The sequence below is a fragment of the Diadema setosum genome, chromosome 17 (genome assembly GCF_964275005.1).
Source record: "Diadema setosum chromosome 17, eeDiaSeto1, whole genome shotgun sequence".
Taxonomy (NCBI): Eukaryota; Metazoa; Echinodermata; class Echinoidea; order Diadematoida; family Diadematidae; genus Diadema; species Diadema setosum.
The window spans coordinates 11,406,182-11,424,948 of NC_092701.1; the positions used below are offsets into that span (position 1 = coordinate 11,406,182).

Consider the following 18,767-nt stretch of genomic DNA (forward strand, 5'->3'; position numbering starts at 1 on the left):
ATGCTGATTAATGAAAACGAGTGTGCTACGGCGACATGTATTTTGAAGAAAAAAAAAGCGAAACAACATTTTAGTCTCACGGGTTAGTCAATAGTAACAAGAAATCAAATATTTTAATACTTGCAATACAAGCGACATTTTGCCCAGAAATGTAGAAATTTAACTGCCTCTACATTGCCTTCTGGAAAACACAAAGGAAAGTGTAAAAGTGTTCAGCATCTCATTTTCAATATACTCTGAAAAAGCTGAACTTTATACGACTACAATCTCACACATATGAAACATGGCGAGCGGTCCAAACGGAGATAAAATTGCTGGTAACTATATAGAAATGAAAGCAACAACACTCAGCCACTTCGCAGAGCGCAAAAAAGGGTAATTTGCCATAATAGGCTTTTTTTTTTTTTAATTCACTGAGATAAGCATCCGTGATGTTACTAGTATGGCAATTCATGTAATCCTAATGAATAGTGCATGCTTGCCGACCAATCCGCCTGACACAAACGAAATGTTCGTTAAGGCCTGTAGAAAATTGACAATAATTACACAAAAAAGTTTGTCAAGGCATTCAACGCAAATCAATGGAATGGTTGCACTAAGTTTTAAAAGGGGCCTCTCTGGTCACTTGGTCTCGGCAAGTTTATTCTTTGTTTGAATATGAATTCCTTAAATTGTTACGTCGGCCAAGTTTGTGCACTCTGTCGCTTTGAAAAGTGCCTAAATAACCAACTAGGAACAACATCAACTGCAACAACAACGAAAGGTCAATTTCAAAAAGGACACGTGATCTAATCCCAGAATGGCGTATTGATATACTGTTCTAATGGCGATACAGCCAAATATCGAGGGAATGAGGAATGTAACGTACATAGGCATGACTACGAACCGAAACAATTCATATTCCTAGGAAATTTAGAATTTACGTTGCTTTAAAATCAGGATTACCAGTTCTCTACATTATAGCCATGTGCACGAGCTAAGGTAATAAGCCCTATAAAAGTAGTGACAAGTTAATGTTTCTTGCTTGGCATGAAAGTTTTGCATCAAGGATAAAACAGTAAAAATTGCTGCAAAACATTGGACATGATAGACACGAGAATCCGTTTTATGATTCTGCAGGTGAAGCCAAACAAAATGCATTCCTAAAATAAAAACTTTCTCCCTCAGTTCCATCTACATAGCAGATAACATGATCTGAGATACTCGAACCAAGTAAGATGATTCATCATTATGGAATATCCGCTCCTCATTCGAATCAAAACACAGAGTCAACGATACATAGTTTTGTGCGACGGAAGTGAACTTTCACACAGATACATCACCACACTCTTTCAAATCGAATTTACGGTACCACGAGAGAGCAATACTGTTCAAAAAACATATGAAATCGATCAGGGATATCTCTGACGAGACAATCCGTGAATATCGAAACGATGGTTGTCGTCGTTAAACCAGAGAGAACGGAAATACCTAACATCTACCCTTAATCTCCCGTAAGGGTTAGAAGGCAGAAATTTGCCTCACCCTCATCGGACTCTCTGAGGATATTATAGAGAGGACGATGCCAATTTGAAAACAGAAATAAAGTCGACTAACATATCTGAAACAAATTCTGTTTACAACCAACCTTACATAAATCATAATGTCACCGGACATGGAAACCACAAAGTACTTAAAATGTGATTATTTTCGATACACTAAAGACTGATTTTTCTTCCTCCCATTTTATGTGGTGCCTATGTGTCCGCTATGGCACTGGTTAGCTCCTAGCAAAATACGCCTGTCTGGTACAGTCAAGAGCTGTTTTGTGCCCGCGCGAAATATACCTCATTTTTACAATCTTCTCTTCTGAACACGATCTTCATACATTTGGAAGCATGCTGCTACGTAAGTTGTTCAATGCATCCAAGAAGAGACATTACCACTGATTGGTATACTTCCTATCAAATACACACAAAATAACTTTCTCTGCATTAATTCGATAATTTGTGATAAAGGTACGAAAGGAGACGGAAATGAACTTTGGTCTCATGCGAGTGGAAGGAGATATAATCTGTCTTCCATTTTTACATCAAGCATGCATTTTCTCCCAGAGTGCTCAATAAGCAAGATATAAGTACAAAGACTCTCACTGACAATTCAAAATTTTGATATCAGGGATAATTACCGTCAAATCTTCAGATTTTACGAGACATGCAACCAAGGTCACCATCGGGAGTTAAAAGACACAACAGTTTCCACTGACAACGGTCTACATACGACTATACTAGGATGAAACGAAGGAATTTTTGTCTATGCCATAACCACCTCCCAATCATCATCGCATATTTAACGTGACATAAATAAACCATAACGATCATAACAGTCAAGACAGGAAGCTTTTGTAAGCAATGAACTGGACTTGATCACCGTTAAGAGCTCAGAGTTTTTCGTCATGCTCTAACGTTGCCGGATGCTGTCCGTAAGTTACATACGAATGTCGGGTGTGTTTTTGTTAGTGTAGAAGAGCAAAGAAGACATTAACTGCTCAGTAAGTACAACAAATCGATGCGAATTAGTAAACGCTTTCCTTTTAAGAGTGGTTAATATGAAACCCTGTATGTGGAGCTAAAAAGGACGAAATATCCTGCATTTTTGTCTCTTACTTCGCTAAAGCCTCATGCAGTATACCCGGTTTAATAATTCAGTAATATTAGACATGTTCTCTATTTTTCCTCTGTGAAACCTCGTTTAGTTTGTGAAAACAAAGGCCAAAGTTGGTGTTCTGTGATATATAGTGCCATTAGATGAAATACCGACGTGTTTGAGGTAACAATAAGTCATGATGCTCTGTCGTGAAAAGGGTGTCGATAAAGGACAATAATCACCACGTATCCTACACGTAGCAAAAGGAAGATAATGTTCTTTTATCAGCGTACTCTCTAAGGGATACCTAGCGATGCCGGCAAATCTTTCTGTCTTCGACTTTGATGTTTTGAAAAGAAGTGGTAGAAAGATTACAATACCTATTTTGTGATTATTACCTATTTAGTCGGATATGAATTGATGTGAGTTATGTAAAAGAATAAATCTATTCAAAATAAGGATGTTTTTTCTGCCCTAAGACCCCATAGGTTTGTGTGTGAGTTATGTCTCAACTCAAAATCCCATCCCTGCTCATTATGTGGCATCGACAACCATGACTGGGTATTATGAGTCATTTTTATAGTAAAAGGCAATATTGCTGCAGAGTTTCGATCGTATTGCTCCGATTTTGTGAGAGAAATTTGACAAACACCCTACATTATTTCTGTCAAAGATATTAATTTTTTATCAATAAAAGTGGTAATAATTAAAGAATGCCGTAGATCACTAAGTTTTAGACACATTTTCTCTACGGCATTAACCTGTGGGAGTATAACGCATTGTGAAGTTGTTTACTTTTGAATTCCTTGTTTATTACTTTTGTTACTTCGTTTGTTTTTCTCTGTGAACGACGGAAGCGAAAATATTCCCTGAAATGTGTTTTTATGAACAACTGTCCCTCTTATGATAAAGAGATAAGGTGCATAACGAAAGCAAGGTTATAATATGAGATGTTATTGTCCAAAAGATAAAGTTGAAGGTTTATTGATAATTTCTTGAACACACTGCTTGAATATTCTGAGCAAAAAGGGAGTGAAAGAAGAACGATTGATAAATACTAATTCTGCAGATGGCAACAGACGCTCAGCGGAAACATTAGTATTATTGGGATCTCAATTTCCGAGGAAGTCACTGCTCGCGGCCGTGCGATGGTAGAACTGGTGAGTACAGCGAAAAATATATTATGGATTCATTCCAAAGAACCAGAGTAGCACATTAGCGAACTAGTGGATTGTTGGCTTTGCTTGTCCCTTAGTCTATGGAAGTTTTGATCGTGTATTTGCATGTCTGTTGATACATCTGCTCCACCTATTCACGCTGAAGAACATGAGGTAAGTAACTTGGATTACAAAGCAGAATTGATTTTTTATTGAATTCAGCGTTTTCAAACGAATTTGTTCGTGTTATTCTTAAAGCGCAAGTCATGCACTCACGAAGTATTCTGCTGTCGATATCTAACTCTGTATGAAATTACGTTTACTTTATAAAATAGGTTCAGATTTTCCCAATAATTTGCAAAGCAGGTATTTCTTACAAGAAATGCATATGTTTTTCGAAAACAAGTCCTATACCTACGAATACTGAACCCAAGATATTAACGTGTGATACTTTCCCTATTCGTTCAGAAAATGATGAGCTCTTAGATGAAAATCATAACGTTCAGTTCAATGTAGGTATACTCGACCATGACAGCCGTTTCAGCCTGAGGCTGTGTTTCATCGGGTCTATAAACTACTTGTTTATTATAATTGCGCAAACCTGGAACTGTGTTTCAACGGCAAATTTGTTTCTCATAACTCCTCTTTGTAATAAAAGACTGATTCTTCTCAAACTTTTCAAATGTTTAATACAAAATTAGCCTCGTCTCGTTAATTGTAGCGTACATACCTTGAATATATTGGCCATAATGACATCATGTTGAAGAAAAAAAAAATCTGGTAATCTTGTTGATGATTAATCCACTTCAGAGTGCTATTCAGTGTTTATAATAATAATGATAATGATGATAATGATAATAATAATGATTATGATGATGATAATAATAATGATAATAATGATAATAATAATACATATTCATATTTCGCCTTTTCTATACAGACTCAAAGCGCTTCAACAAATCCAACAAAATACAAGAAATCAACAATATCTACAAAAAAGCAAAGAGAAAGAACAAAGCAAAACAAATACTGACTCTAAACTCGTCAGATCATTAGAAGTGAAATCATTCGTTATAGTTTACATCATATCGATATAAGATATTGATGGTCAAAGCGGAGCTAATGCCATTGTGAGCCAAAGGTTTTCAGGGTTTTTCCCCGTATTTTAAATGATTCAGAATTGGGATATAATATAGCTTCTGTATTCATATTCTTGCTGCAAAGAATTACAAAGCAATATCTGATTTCACAAAATGTGCAGTTCCGACTGCGTCTTGAATATAATTACCATTGATTACTGTCCCAACGGCCACGGAATTTCGTTGCAACCTCATTTAAGTAATTGATTTGATTCGACTCGACTCGATTCGATTCGACTTGATTTTATTCGATTTGATTTGATTTGATTTGGAATTATCCGTTGCAATGGAATCTGAAATTTCGACTTGTCATTCGTGCTCTTTAATATTGCAAACACTGTCTTCTCCAATATTTGTCATTGTTTTTTAGTGAGACTTGTCGGAGGTTCTGACGAGCATGAAGGCCGAGTAGAGATACTGTGTGACGGAATCTGGGGCACGGCGTGTGACTGGTATTGGGGTACTGAGGAAGGGAACGCGGTGTGCCGACAGCTTGGGTACTCATCGGTCGCATCGGTTCACCCCAACGCCCATTTCGGACAAGGATCCGGACCTATTTGGTTAGACCGTGGAATTTACTGCCCCACATCGGATAAGAATTCGCTGTTAGAGTGTTTTCGAGGGCCATGGGGATGTCATACCACCTATGGCGGGCGTACCAGCTGTGGGCACGGCGAGGATGTAGGTGTAAGATGTGCAGGAGAACGTGAGTTTATTTCAGTATGTAACATTCCGTGTAATTCCCACCCCCTCCCCCCATTAAAAAAAGAAATACAATCGGACTTCCTGCAATGATAACTCTGAAAATAGAAATTCAATCAAAATGCGATTCAGGGTATGAAACTACAATATAGCATTTACATAAATGTTATAGGAAACTCCATTCGTTGTGCTTTAGTGGTCACAGAGAAATGGAAATCTTTTCAAAGTTTATTAGAAGCCCCTTCCCTCTAAGTTTTGTATACAGGAGACTCGTTGTCTACATTGTGTTCACGCTTTACGAATATGAATGAATGAGAGATTGAATGAGAGATTGCAAGATTCTTTTCATTTTTAATCAACGAAATGAATAATGAATTTCATCAAAAAGGAAGCAGATTTGTGAAAATTTCAAACGTTGATAAGGTTTGAAAATGAACGATAAAAGAAAGATATCAAATCATTAACTCATGGAATAGTGGAGTGAATTCTTTCTGATTTTTGGTTTTCTTAAATTATTTTTTCTCTGTTTTCTATCAAGATGATCATGAATAAAAGTATTGACATATTGACATATTTCTTTGTTTATCTATTGGTAATATGTTATGCACAGAATTCGAATTCATTTGTTAGTTGTCCTGTCAATTGTGAGCAAAATATTTTCATTCATATTTCTATGGATGCCAATAGCATCCAAGTGCTAAGCTTGGAAGAAACAGACCAATGACAAGCTTTACAAAAATTCACATTTCTCCATGACCACTGAACCAAATTAAATGGGGTTTTCTGCAAAGTGTAGGTAACATTCATACCCTAACATAACATTGGGATTGTTAATTTGTTTTAAAAGTTATCATTGGGAACAGTCAGATTGTATTGGGGGGGGTATACTGCAGTCTTTTGCTTTAAAAGCAATGGTGCTGTTTCCTTCGTAAGTGTTTTTGCTGAGATGAATATTTCTATACGTAACAGTATCACGAATCTGCAGCCATAATACCGTCCATCACTCTGTTGACTAGCATTACTACACCAGAAAACATTACATTTTCTATTGATATTCTGGTTTCGACAAAATCAAGGAAATGTTGATTAATCAATGGCATGTATTGTTGAAACTTATAGTTTACCTGACTTCTACTACAGATATTGTCATTTTAACACTGAGCATTTATCAAATTGAACTCACATTTTTGTAATGCGAGTAGTCACTGCAATTTCTAGCAGGCCCGTAATTATCATCACTAGTCCAACCATTGCATATATTATTATCAATTACTATTTCATTGTTATTATTATTATTATTATTATTATTATTATTATTGCTATTATTATTATCATTATTATCGTAATTTGTTTTCGACCTTCCCACATCAGTGACATTCAGATTAGTGGGCCTACTGGTAACCCATACAAAGGGAATATCTCCGATTCCAATCCGCGGGGGGCGTGTATAACATATGAATTGTGACGATAGAAAACAACGTGTTGTTTACCATGAATTAATGACTGGATCGTCCGATAATTATCAGCATGAAGAGTACTGACATTGACATACAAGATGCTATGCACTAATTCCATTGTGGCCACATCTGTGCTTCAGTTTTTAATAGTATTTCTCTTCTTCCTGTAAAGAGTGAAAAGGGGGATGTACACTGTGTACAGTACACCCAGCATCAAAAACATTTTTTTTTTTTTTAATTGAGGTGTGCATACTAAATTTCTTTATCCATGATGACACACTCAAAATGATAAACCAGTGCTGATGTCAAAATGATGAGGCTGAATGAGATCCAAGAAGGTAAGAATCACTATATCCCGTCCTGTTCATACTTTCACTGCGGTCTCTACTTTAGGATAATATGTCAGGTGATAATGGCTAATGTTCCCGCTTAATGTTACATTTAGACGTTTTACTGATGTACCAATGTTTTGAGTTTGTTAGCATCATTTTTTATTCTATAGGAAATCTGAGTGCTGCGGCCGCAATATTTGCCAACGCAGACTTGAATGAAGGCCTAACTTACGGCATTGATCGCTTCACTTATTACGACATGACGAGTAGATTGACATTCACTCCAACGACAGCAAACCACGGCGATACACTTCAGTGTCATGTGTACGGTGTTGTGCGTTCTGCCACTCTGGAAGTTACAGGTGATTTTTTTAATCTTAATTTGGCATCAGTACAAACATTGCCAATTAAAACACAATATCAATACTTGATACACTTTAGACAGTGCGCTGGAAGCAGTTTTGGATGATTTTTCCTCTTCTTTTTTCCAGGAAAATTTGAATGAACAAATCGTGGTCGATCTCTGCCACATCCTGTTCCGCTTGTGCGTCTTCACTGTGTACTAAAAGCCTGTTATATGAATGTGAATAGCGCTCACCAGCAATGACAAAATAAACGGCAGTGCATGGAGCCGTGACATATAACACGATATAATGACATTCGTATTTTCACACAGGACCTGATTTTGTAATTTTCTGATCAAAATATGTGATAATCTTACTATTCGACTCTAAAGAAAAAATGGGTTTCAAAAATTCCGATGGGGGGGGGGGGGGAGGGTAGGCAACAGATCCCTGGCCCCCGCCCCACTCTCTGATGCGCACAACCATACACACATATACAGCTGTGTTAGCATTATGCAATGAAAAATAAAAGGCTGGTGTAAGCAGTTATTGTAGTCAAAGATTAACCACTCCTTTGACTCCTGTCGATTGAAATTGCGATTGCAAAATAGAATATTTATAACTAAAGCTGCATAAAAACCAAAGTGTATCTCTGTACGTATCTCACTATTTGATACTGACATATTTTTCCTTTAGGCTGAGTCCTAGGAGAGGTAGAACTTGATCAACGCAAACTTAGATGATCTGTTCACGCGCGAAACGCGCAGCAAAACAGGGAAATGGCTGCACAACTTTCCTTCTACTTCGCGAAAAACCCAGCGCTTTCTGGACGTAACAAAACGTGCATTCAATTCCATTCTTTTCAATACGTTTTGTGTAGTAACAACGAAATTCATTGTCAAATTCTTGTCTTTTTCATGCGATGTTCTCGACTTAAGTTTGCCTAAATGCACGTATGCTTGTCATGTCATTGCTAAATAAGATTTGAAGCAGCCATTTGCATGGATGAGCGTCAAAAGACAATCATCATTCATTTGTAGTGTGTTTGAATTGTTTTTTGTTCTATTGTTATCACTATTATAATAGACTGCCATATAACGTCTCTTTTTCTTTTCAAGATGTGCCTTGTGCCGTTAAATAACAATGAACTTTTAAACGAATAACGTGCTGACTGCATTTGAACTGACTAAACAGGTGGTGTCGATGTACCCCAGTCAATCACTCCATGTATCACCCCAAGTCCCGGTACTCCTCCAGGAGAAAACATCTTATCCATCGATGCTGTAGAGATTAAAGGCGAGGATAATCTGGCTCATCTGGTCATCTCCTGTCACGTGAACTTCACCGATCAACCGACCCCGTACCTCCACACCTACACCATCAGTACTGAGACTACAACGCTATCGTCATCAAGCTCCGGCTCAGCCATCCTCTCGCCACGCCCCAAGGCCTGCATCGAACTCACGTGCTCGGCGACGAACGGGATTGGAACGACCTCAGCCACGCTCACACACTGTCCTCGAGGTAAGTAGTCTTCATACAATGTGCACTTTAACAGTACCACAATTCTGTCTTCGTTTTTGTTATTTTTTGTTTCTTGTTTTTGTTTTTACGGCAGCCTAAGACCGCTATAGGTCATGTTAAACTATGTAGTAACAACTTAAGGAACTCTTAATTGCCTATAAATTTCCAAACAATTTCCTCTGGTCTGGTCTTACAGTATTTTCACTGTTACAAAAAACTAAATAAAACGATATCAGATATTGATCATGCTCGCTCAGACATCCATGCCTATACGTTCATGCCTACACGTTTCTTTTCATTTCTGTCTTTGTATTGCGCTCTTTAATGCTAGGTATAATGATAACCATGATAATCGGCTGGTGTTTACTCCATGAAACACATGCTTTCTGGAGGTGACTGTCAAGTTCTGAAACTGAGCGCAAAGTATATTGTAAAAATCCTCCCCCTTCCCTTTCTGTTCATGTGCGATAACTTTCAGGCTTGAGGTACATCCATTTTAATTTCCGATTGGTGATCATATTTCATACAACAGATAAGCCACCAGAAAGAATCATCAATGTGGGGTTTGAGACTCAAGAAGCTGCTGAACCAAGTTTAACAATTACTTGTCACGTGGATCCAGAAGACCAACCCTTTCCACCAATCAACACGTACCTCATTGCAGTCGACGATAGCGTCATTTCCGATTCAGCTTCTCCTACGGTGACGATAGACGCTCAACCCAACACATGCATCGATGTCGTGTGCACTGGTATAAATGATTACGGAGAGACTGAAATGACCAAGACCTACTGTCCCCCACAGCCAGGTAAATACCAAAAAAAAAAAAAAAATCCAAACATTTTTTTCTTCTTATTATTTTTTGAACGAACAGTAAAGCTAATTTACTGTTCGTTAATTTAATAAAGTTAATCTACTGTTAATTTCTGTTATCAAAAAAAAATTATGTTCATATCTTTTTTGTCGACAAATGAAATAAAACATTGAATTGAATTGAATTAATGTAAGAAAACGCAGAGCTTACATTATCTTCGTTTTTCGATTTAAAGTGACTATCCAAAATGAAAGATATTGCAGTTTTCAGTAACCTTTAATCGTTCATGTAAATCTGCAGTGAAAGTTTCACTGTTTTGAATAAGTTTCTACAAAATTGAAAACGCAACTTCTCGTGGAGTTACAGTTAGGTCAAACTGTTGATAGCTTAACAGCAGTTGTGACACCTTTAACTAAATAATTACTGAAACCAAAATGATCACATACTGTGTAAATTTAAAACCAAAACAGTTATCGTACACCATGCAGAAGTGCATGGGCGTCACCAGGGGGGGGGGGGGGGTGCGTTGGGTGCGAACGCACCCCCCTTCAGATCCTAAAAAAAAAAAAAAAAAAACTTCAGTCTGCGAGCTACCTCAACGCCGGACGCTAAATAACTATTCTTTTCTATTTTTGTTCTTTATTTTGCACCAGGGACAAAAAAACAAACAAACAAACTCGTGGGCAAAAACATTTCGCACCCCTGGTTCTGGCAGCACTCATGTTATACATATCTAGTAGTATTCTATACAGTCTTTACTATTTATCGACCGTACTGTACATCCGTACGATACGGAGCACGTACACATTTGCATGTACGTGTGCTATATACTTACAAGTATATAGGGTCTATGTACGTTACTTCTGACCAATCCATATTGCCAGCCCAAGAGCGAGCATTAGCCTCATTAAAAAAAAAAAAAAAAAAAATGGAGGGGCAAGCATATCATTTTGCCCACCCCCCCCCCTCCATAATTCCAGAGACGAGAAGATTTTCTTTCCATTTTTTTTTGACAGAAAAACAAAAAATTACCCCCATAAAAATATTGGAGGGGCAAGCATATTTTGATTTTGCCTCCCCCCCCCCATAACTAATAATTCCCGACATGAGAAGATTTTCTTGCTTTTGAAAGAAAACAAAAATGTTGCCTCCACAAAAGTGTTGGAAGGCAAGCGCACCATTGCCCCACCCCACATAATCATAATTCCCGCGATGAAAAGATTTTCTCGCTTTTTTGTTAGAAATCTGTCCAATTATTTCACCCAATAGCAGTGGCGAAATACGGAGGGGGGGGGGGTGCGCCCCGCCCCCCCCCCCCCCCCATCCGTTGGTACAAAAAAAAAAAGACTCACCAAAATAGTAATTCAAGGGTTAGTAAACTGCTTTTGAATGAAAGGGTGATCAAGAAATAAGATATTTTTCTATGATTTCTTTTAACCATAATTAAATAGGTATATAGTGTGAAACATTGTTCAAAAAGCCCGGACCCGACCCGACAAAAGATTGTGATTCAGCATGATTCCTGGTTGGCATTCTGCACATAAGCAGGATGTGCGCAGTGTACTCAGAACATCCGAACGGCAAAAAGAGTCGCTACAATGTTGCGCAATGTGATGTAGAATGTACACCTTTGTACCTTTTTTGCGCTTCGTTATATCAAAGCTAGATCATTGATTTTGCAGTGTTGCTTTACATACTAGTCTATATAAAAATGTCTTGCATTGCCAATAAAAAGACTTGACCTGGGCTAATTCCGAACTTTTCCATGTATATAATACACACACACAAACAAACACGCACAAATAGGGGATGCTCTAAAGTGGAGATTTTGGACATCCTTCCCCCGCTTGTTCACTTCGACGCCGCTTCGCTGCATGGTCATACCTCCCCCAGTCATGAACATAAACCGACACCCTTGACTACCAGTGGCGGATCCAGGGGGAGGGACGCACCGGGCGTCCTCCCCCCCCCCCGCCCCCCCCCCCCCTCTTAATTTCCAAAGCGAAAAGATATAGCTTCAAACGGCAGTTTTTGGACTGTAAAATGTCAAAATTTTCAAGCTCGCTCGCTCCGCTCGCTCGCAATTAGTCGTAATGCCATTCTCCTGAAGTTGCTGCAGTAATTGCCGGCAGTTGCGCCCGGTGCGCCCCCCCCCCCTTAATTTCCAAAGCGAAAAAAATATAGCTACAAATGGCAGTTTGGGGACTGTAAAATGTCACAATTTTCAAGCTCGCTCGCTCCGCTCGCTCGCATTTAAATTCTCCTGATATTGCTGCCAGTAATTGCCAGCAGTTGCGCCCGGTGCACCCCCTTAATTCCGAAAGCAAAAAAGATAAAGCTTCAAACGGCATTTTTTTTTGGACTGCAAAACGTCAAAATTTTCAAGCTCGCTCGCATTTAATCTTTATGCAATTCTTCTGATGTTACTGCCAGTAATTGTCAGCAGTTGCGCCCGGTGCGCCCCCTCCCCCTTCATTTCCAAAGCGAAAAAAATATAGCTATTTTCTTACTGTAAAATGTCACAATTTTAAAGCTCGCTCTCTGTGCTCGCCCACATTGAATCGTTATGCAATTCACCTGATGTTGCTGCCAGTAATTGCCAGCAGTTGCACCCTGTGCGCCCCCTCCTTAATTTCCAAAGCGAAAAAATATGGCTAAGAACGGCAGTTTTTGGACTGTAAAATGTAAAATTTTCGTTAAAAGTTCCTTAAAAGTAATCGTTATGCTCTCCTGATATTGTTGCCAGTAATTGCCAGCAGTTGCGCCCGATGCGTCCCCTCCCCCTTAAATTCCAAAGCGAAAAAATATAGCTACAAACGCAGGGTTTTTTTTACTGTAAAATGTCAAATTTTCAAGCTCGCTCGCTCGCTCCACTCGCTCGCATTTAATTGTTATGCAATTCTCCTGATGTTGCTGCCAGTAATTGCCGGTAGTTGCGCCCGGTGCGCCGCCCCCCCCCCCTTTATTTCCAAAGCGAAAAAATATGGCTCCAAATGGCAGTTTTGGGACTGTAAAATGTCAAAATTTTCAAGCTCGCTCTCTTCGCTCGCTCGCAGTTACAACATCAAAATGCAAAAAGTTCTCACCGTGGGAGGAGCGGGGGGGGGGGGAGGACAACAGGCAGTTCCACCCCCCCCCCCCTTGCTCGCTCCCTCGCATACTAACACACGCCCCACCCCCACCCCCAAGATGAAATCCTAGCTACGCCGGTGCCCTTTCCCCGCTTGGTTTCCCTCAAAAAACAGTAAAAGTCTAGGGATTGAGAGCTTCCTATATTCCAAATGTCTGTCCAAAAAATCTCGTTACATTTAGTGTCAAAACGCACCCCCTTGAAGAAAAGCTGGTGACGCCCCTGAAGTGTGTTAGATAACGCTTTCATAATACGATTTCAATTAAACAATGACAAAATGCGCAATACTAGCCAGAAAGCTTCGCCGAAAGTACTATACATTCTCAGAGCTTACCTGATGGTATACTGGCTACGTGATTTCACATTTGTTACATTCGATTACATACAATACATCGGGCCAAAGCTATCTACGTACCACCTTCGTTCTGCATACCCACTAGAGCAGGGAGGGCGCTTCAGGAATCAAAGTCGGTATACCGACTTTTATTATTTCACACTTTTATTTCACACTTTCGAAATACTCAAACAAACAAACAAACAAACTTATTATCCCATCAAGATGCGTCAGCCAGGCGATTTTCTTGACAGAGCTTTTCGATGTATAGCAAGGGAATTGAGATGAATTTTGAGCCATTACAAGTAGGCCTACTAGGAGGAAGATAATGAACGGAAAGATGTTAACTCCGCAAATGCCATGGGTCGTCAGCAGCACACCAGGGATCACCAGTGTTTCGGCCATTTAAGTGCTGTACACCTCCCCCTGGCTGGTCGGTGTTGCGTTAGGATCCCCTTGACAGCACCCCCATGGCATTTCAAATACAAGACAAAACAAAACAAAACAAAGCAAAACAACATAAAATAAGACCCAAAAAAAGGAAAACCTCTCCTCACTCCAGACACACTCTGTCTACACCCCCCTATTTCCACCACCCCCAAGCCTTCCCTACTATCTATGCAGATCCTGTCTCTGCTGCCCCACAAATTCTCCTGATCCACCTTTCCCAGTCCCTACCACCTATTCCCATCCCTCTGACCCACTCCTTACCGATCGTCCAGCAAATCCCCTGCACCCCACCTCCACAGTATGCACCTCCGCTCTCCACCCCCTTTTCTCACACTCCTCTCTCAACTCAGCATACCTATCAAACTTTCTTTCCCTTGCCTCATCCATCCTTGTCTTCCATGGCACAGTTAGCTCCACCATTGCTAACCTGTGCACAGACCTAGCCACCAGCACCATGTCCGGCCGAAGGGCAGTTACTACCACCTCCTCTGGCACTGTACGATTCCCCTCATCCACCCGCACCTCCCAATCATCCCCAGCTGCTAAGACCCCCCCCCCACCATCATCCCTCTGACCCTTCCTTCTCCCACTGCATCTCACCCCCTCCTTCACAAACCGGATTCCCCTCACCCTAGGAGGCTCATTCTTGCCATGCCTCCACTGCCACCCTCGTCACCTCCGCCATCTCCTTCAAAACCTGGTTGTGCCTCCATGTGTAGGCCTGTAATAGACCTCCACGTGGTGCTCTAGTGAGCCCTTCGCCTTGTTGCAGACCCTGCATCCACCATCCTCCACAATGCCCCATCTCTGAAGATTTACTGGAGACGGCAAAACATCAAAGGTGGAACTGATCATGAAGCGTACAGCTCCAGAGGACATTGACCAAAGGTCATTCCATGACACATTCCTCTGCTCCACCCCTTCCCATCGAGTCCATGTTCCTTGCACTCCCTGCTGTACAGCCTTGGCAAAGCGATACTCCTCCTCCTTCTCCTTAACCGCCTCCACCACCAACTCCCTCCTACCCTTCCTGCCTTGCTTGCTGTACCATCTAACACCCTTATGAAACCCGACCCCTTTCCGACCCACCTGAACCGCACCCTGCATCTCCTTCCACTTTGCCATTGCCACTGCCTCGTCCGCAGCCTCCTCCGCCCTCCATTTCCTCCCTGTGCGGATCGGTGTTATAAGGTGCCAACAGTAAACATCAAAACTGCTGATATAATCATTTTCCATATCGCTATTGCGTGCTTTTCGATGGCCAGTGTTAATATTTAACCATTTCCCCTTTAACTACCTTGTCTCGTTCTAGAAAACGGTCCCGAACAACCTGGTAGCAACATCCTTAGGATCCAGACGACGGAAATCAGAGGTGAAGGAAACCTGGTAACTCTAATCATCACCTGTCATGTTGACCTCTCTGACCAGCCTTACCCACATCTCCACACATACAACATTACAGCTGATAACGACACCTTGTCCTCCTCCAGCTGTGCCTCAGCGATCCTGTCTCCACTCCCCGATGCCTGCATCAATGTCACGTGTTCTGCGACCAACGGAATCGGAGACACGTTGTCATGGATGGAACATTGCCGGACAGAAATTCCTTCTGGTAAGTTAAAGTATCATGGCTTATCCTTCTCGAAATAAAACATACAGTGCATATACGAACCTAAAGGTGCTCCTATAAGTACCCGACAATCATCATTAATTCTTTCGCACTTTTTTCAAATGTGTGTGTATGATGGCGATCAGAAATCTCCTAGTCACTTCACGGGGTACAGAAGAAGGTAATAATCTGTGAGCACTGAGACAAGAGAGGGCGCTAGAGAGTTTTTTTTAAGGGTTACAAACAAATGAAGTACTTGTCACGTGATCCATGATCGTCACAGATCACCTTCTGCATCTGTATTATCGTCTGATGTTACTATACTTACAGCAAGTTTTATACCGTTAGGTTGGAACAACACACCTAATTTGAACAGCACGACAGTATGATTGGGGTTTTTTATGTCGTATTTCCTTCCATAATTATTCTGCGACCTTTTGACATAATATACAATGCTTTAGATGAGGTGGAAAAAGATTGACAATTTAAAACAGATATGTGACAGCAAGGAATGCATCACTGCCCTCTTTGTCACAAATTATACTTAAACAGCGTTTAAGTTGTTAGCTAGTTCAGAAAAAGAAAAAAAAAGTCCGAGCTAAAAACCGCGCAGTACTGAGGGAATGCAGGAAAACTATAACACAACAAGAAGAAAACGCTACCGTTGTCCATTGGTGCTTTATCGATAGGGGGTCCCATAGCTAGCCCTCATCGACGGGTCCTTCAACAATCGTCGACCACGTACGCTCTTCTCGTCGTCGTTTTCATCCTCTCCATCATCACCTGCTTCACTGTCCTCGTGAAGAGAAAAAATGTCTTTTGATTGAGGTGAGTATATTCATAGCGTGTTTTATTTACTGAATCCGCGCGCTTTGAAAAATGTATCAAGTAGAATGTTGTAACATTTACAATTACTTACTACTTTCTAGGTTTAGTACTTGGCAAGAAAACCAGATACTCCTGGATAAACTTAACTTGAATCATTACCCAGATAGAATTATGAGAGATGCAGACGAGACGAAAGCGGTAATCGAAAGAAATGGGGATATTGTCTTTCATCGGGGAAAAAAAATACACTCGTTGGTTTGACATGCTGTGTTCCTCCATAGACATTTTAGAACACGCTTAGCTTCATCTATGTTGCTACTCTTACATTTCATCAATGACTTAAGATTTTATTGCATTAATAAGATAGATATACCATGTCCCCCTTTTTATGATTTATTTTCTTGTCGCATTTTAGATGTATATTCACTGCCTGTATTGCGTTTCACTTTCCTACCGCAGAAGTGCCTCAAATGATATTCTTTAATTGACTGCTACGCACTGCCTTTCTGTAGAGAAATTTGATTTTGTTAAGAACACACAGTACTGCCTACAATATTTGTTTATCTTCAGTTGACACCATATCCCGCATGTTTACATGTCATTGGCAACAATTTTAAGATCCTTTTATGACATTTGCCTGCAGGTATGGAAAGCTGCGAGGGTCAAAATGAGGGAAAGCCTTGGATGCACACCAACAAAATTTTCTCCGAATGAAGAATCATAATTTGCACACTTTGTATCTTAACTCACTCTGACAATGTCTGAAATCATTCACATGTTATTATGTCTTATCTGTAGTTTCCAAAATAGATTTATTGGCTATCAATAATCTCTATGTCATTGGAAGTGACCTGAAACGAGATGAAGAGCATGTCTTCAAAGCACAAGTAGTCAATGGAATAATGATTGTGATGCAACTGTCGTTAATCTTATGTTCATTGTAGTATTGTCGATAAATTTTACCGTGTATTGATTTGATGTACAAAATTCCTACATTTATAATAACTGTTGATTACACTTTATATAGAAAGTGGCAATGTCTATCGCGTACTTTTGTGATAGTTTTTTTTATCAGACTGTTTATGTTGCAACATTATCTGAGGCTATTTTCCCAGTCAAGCTTTGCTTATGAAGATGGTCCTCTGCTTGTCAAAATTATTAATTTCTCAAACCTTGTTCAAAGTATTTTCTCTGCTAGTGTACCTTCAACTTGACATTGCATTGTATTTTTACTTAATACGTTTTGACTAATTGAAACACAATATAATGAATATTGATGGGTGTAATTCATTTAATTTGCCGACACTATGTTAATTTTAGTTTCATGTATTGGCGGTCGAAAACAGAAATAGAACTGAACAAGAAGCTACTTTATTTCATATGATTTAATTCTACATCACATTACTTAGATGTGTATAATATAAAATAGAAGGCTCGATATTAACTTTTTCTTTTGGGGCCCATTGGGGCCATCAGAATAATTGAATTGCATTTTTTTTTTTGGCCCGAAAAATAAAGAAAAGCGTGACAAGTGAACTATTTTTATAAAACATTAAGATAATACAATAAATCATGATAATTGTTTGAATATTTACATGTTCGACAATGTGTGTCAAATGCCACGTACTGTGACAAAGAAGTAAGAAAGTAACACATAAGAAAATTAAAATGACTATGAACCTTGATGATTATGCGAAAATTGGCAGGTATGTTAAAGGGGCTCACAAATATATACTTTGTTATTAAGTGGTCGCCCAACATCTATTTCTGGGAGCCCCGGGCCACAGGGCTACATCAAATGTTGAGCCTTGTATAACGTCTTTTCATTATGGAAACGAAGTAGAGCAATTATTTTCTAATGACATCATTGGTGGTACTTTCGGTTTCCTTGAAGTATCTTACAATGTATGTAAAGCAATCAGTTGCGCTTCTGTTCTTTTTATAGTGTCTTATGTTTTTATCCTCTCTCTCTTTTCCATAAATAAGATGTAATATTCTTTTGATTTTTTGAATGGTCCGCAGTGATCTTAGTGAATGATGGTCACGTCAATAAATAAACTGCTGGTTTAACAGAGAAACCGAATGTATGTGTAGTTCTGATTCGGTGTTCGTGGTATATATATATACCCTCTCTGTAAAAAAAAAAAAATCAACATGAGTGTTGAAAATTGTGACGAACAAACTAAGATAGTTGTAACACCAACGTATAGCGAGAAATTCATGTTGAAAGTTATTAAAAGTGAATCGTAACTCATGAATGATGACATTAGTACACAAACTCACACACACACACGCGCGTGGACGCGAACACACACACATACA

At 39.6% G+C, this 18,767-nt stretch overlaps 1 protein-coding gene across 1 annotated transcript; it reads left to right on the forward strand.

Annotated features, from left to right (window-relative positions):
• Window positions 1-283: 283 nt before the first annotated feature.
• Window positions 284-17,191, forward strand: LOC140241174 (uncharacterized). Its single transcript, XM_072320933.1, has 8 exons — window positions 284-317; window positions 5,292-5,627; window positions 7,583-7,774; window positions 8,951-9,280; window positions 9,813-10,088; window positions 15,321-15,620; window positions 16,307-16,445; window positions 17,089-17,191. The coding sequence occupies exons 1-7, from the start codon at window positions 284-286 to the stop codon at window positions 16,438-16,440; spliced, it is 1,602 nt and encodes a 533-aa protein (XP_072177034.1). The 3' UTR covers window positions 16,441-16,445; window positions 17,089-17,191.
• The last annotated feature ends 1,576 nt before the right edge of the window (window positions 17,192-18,767 follow it).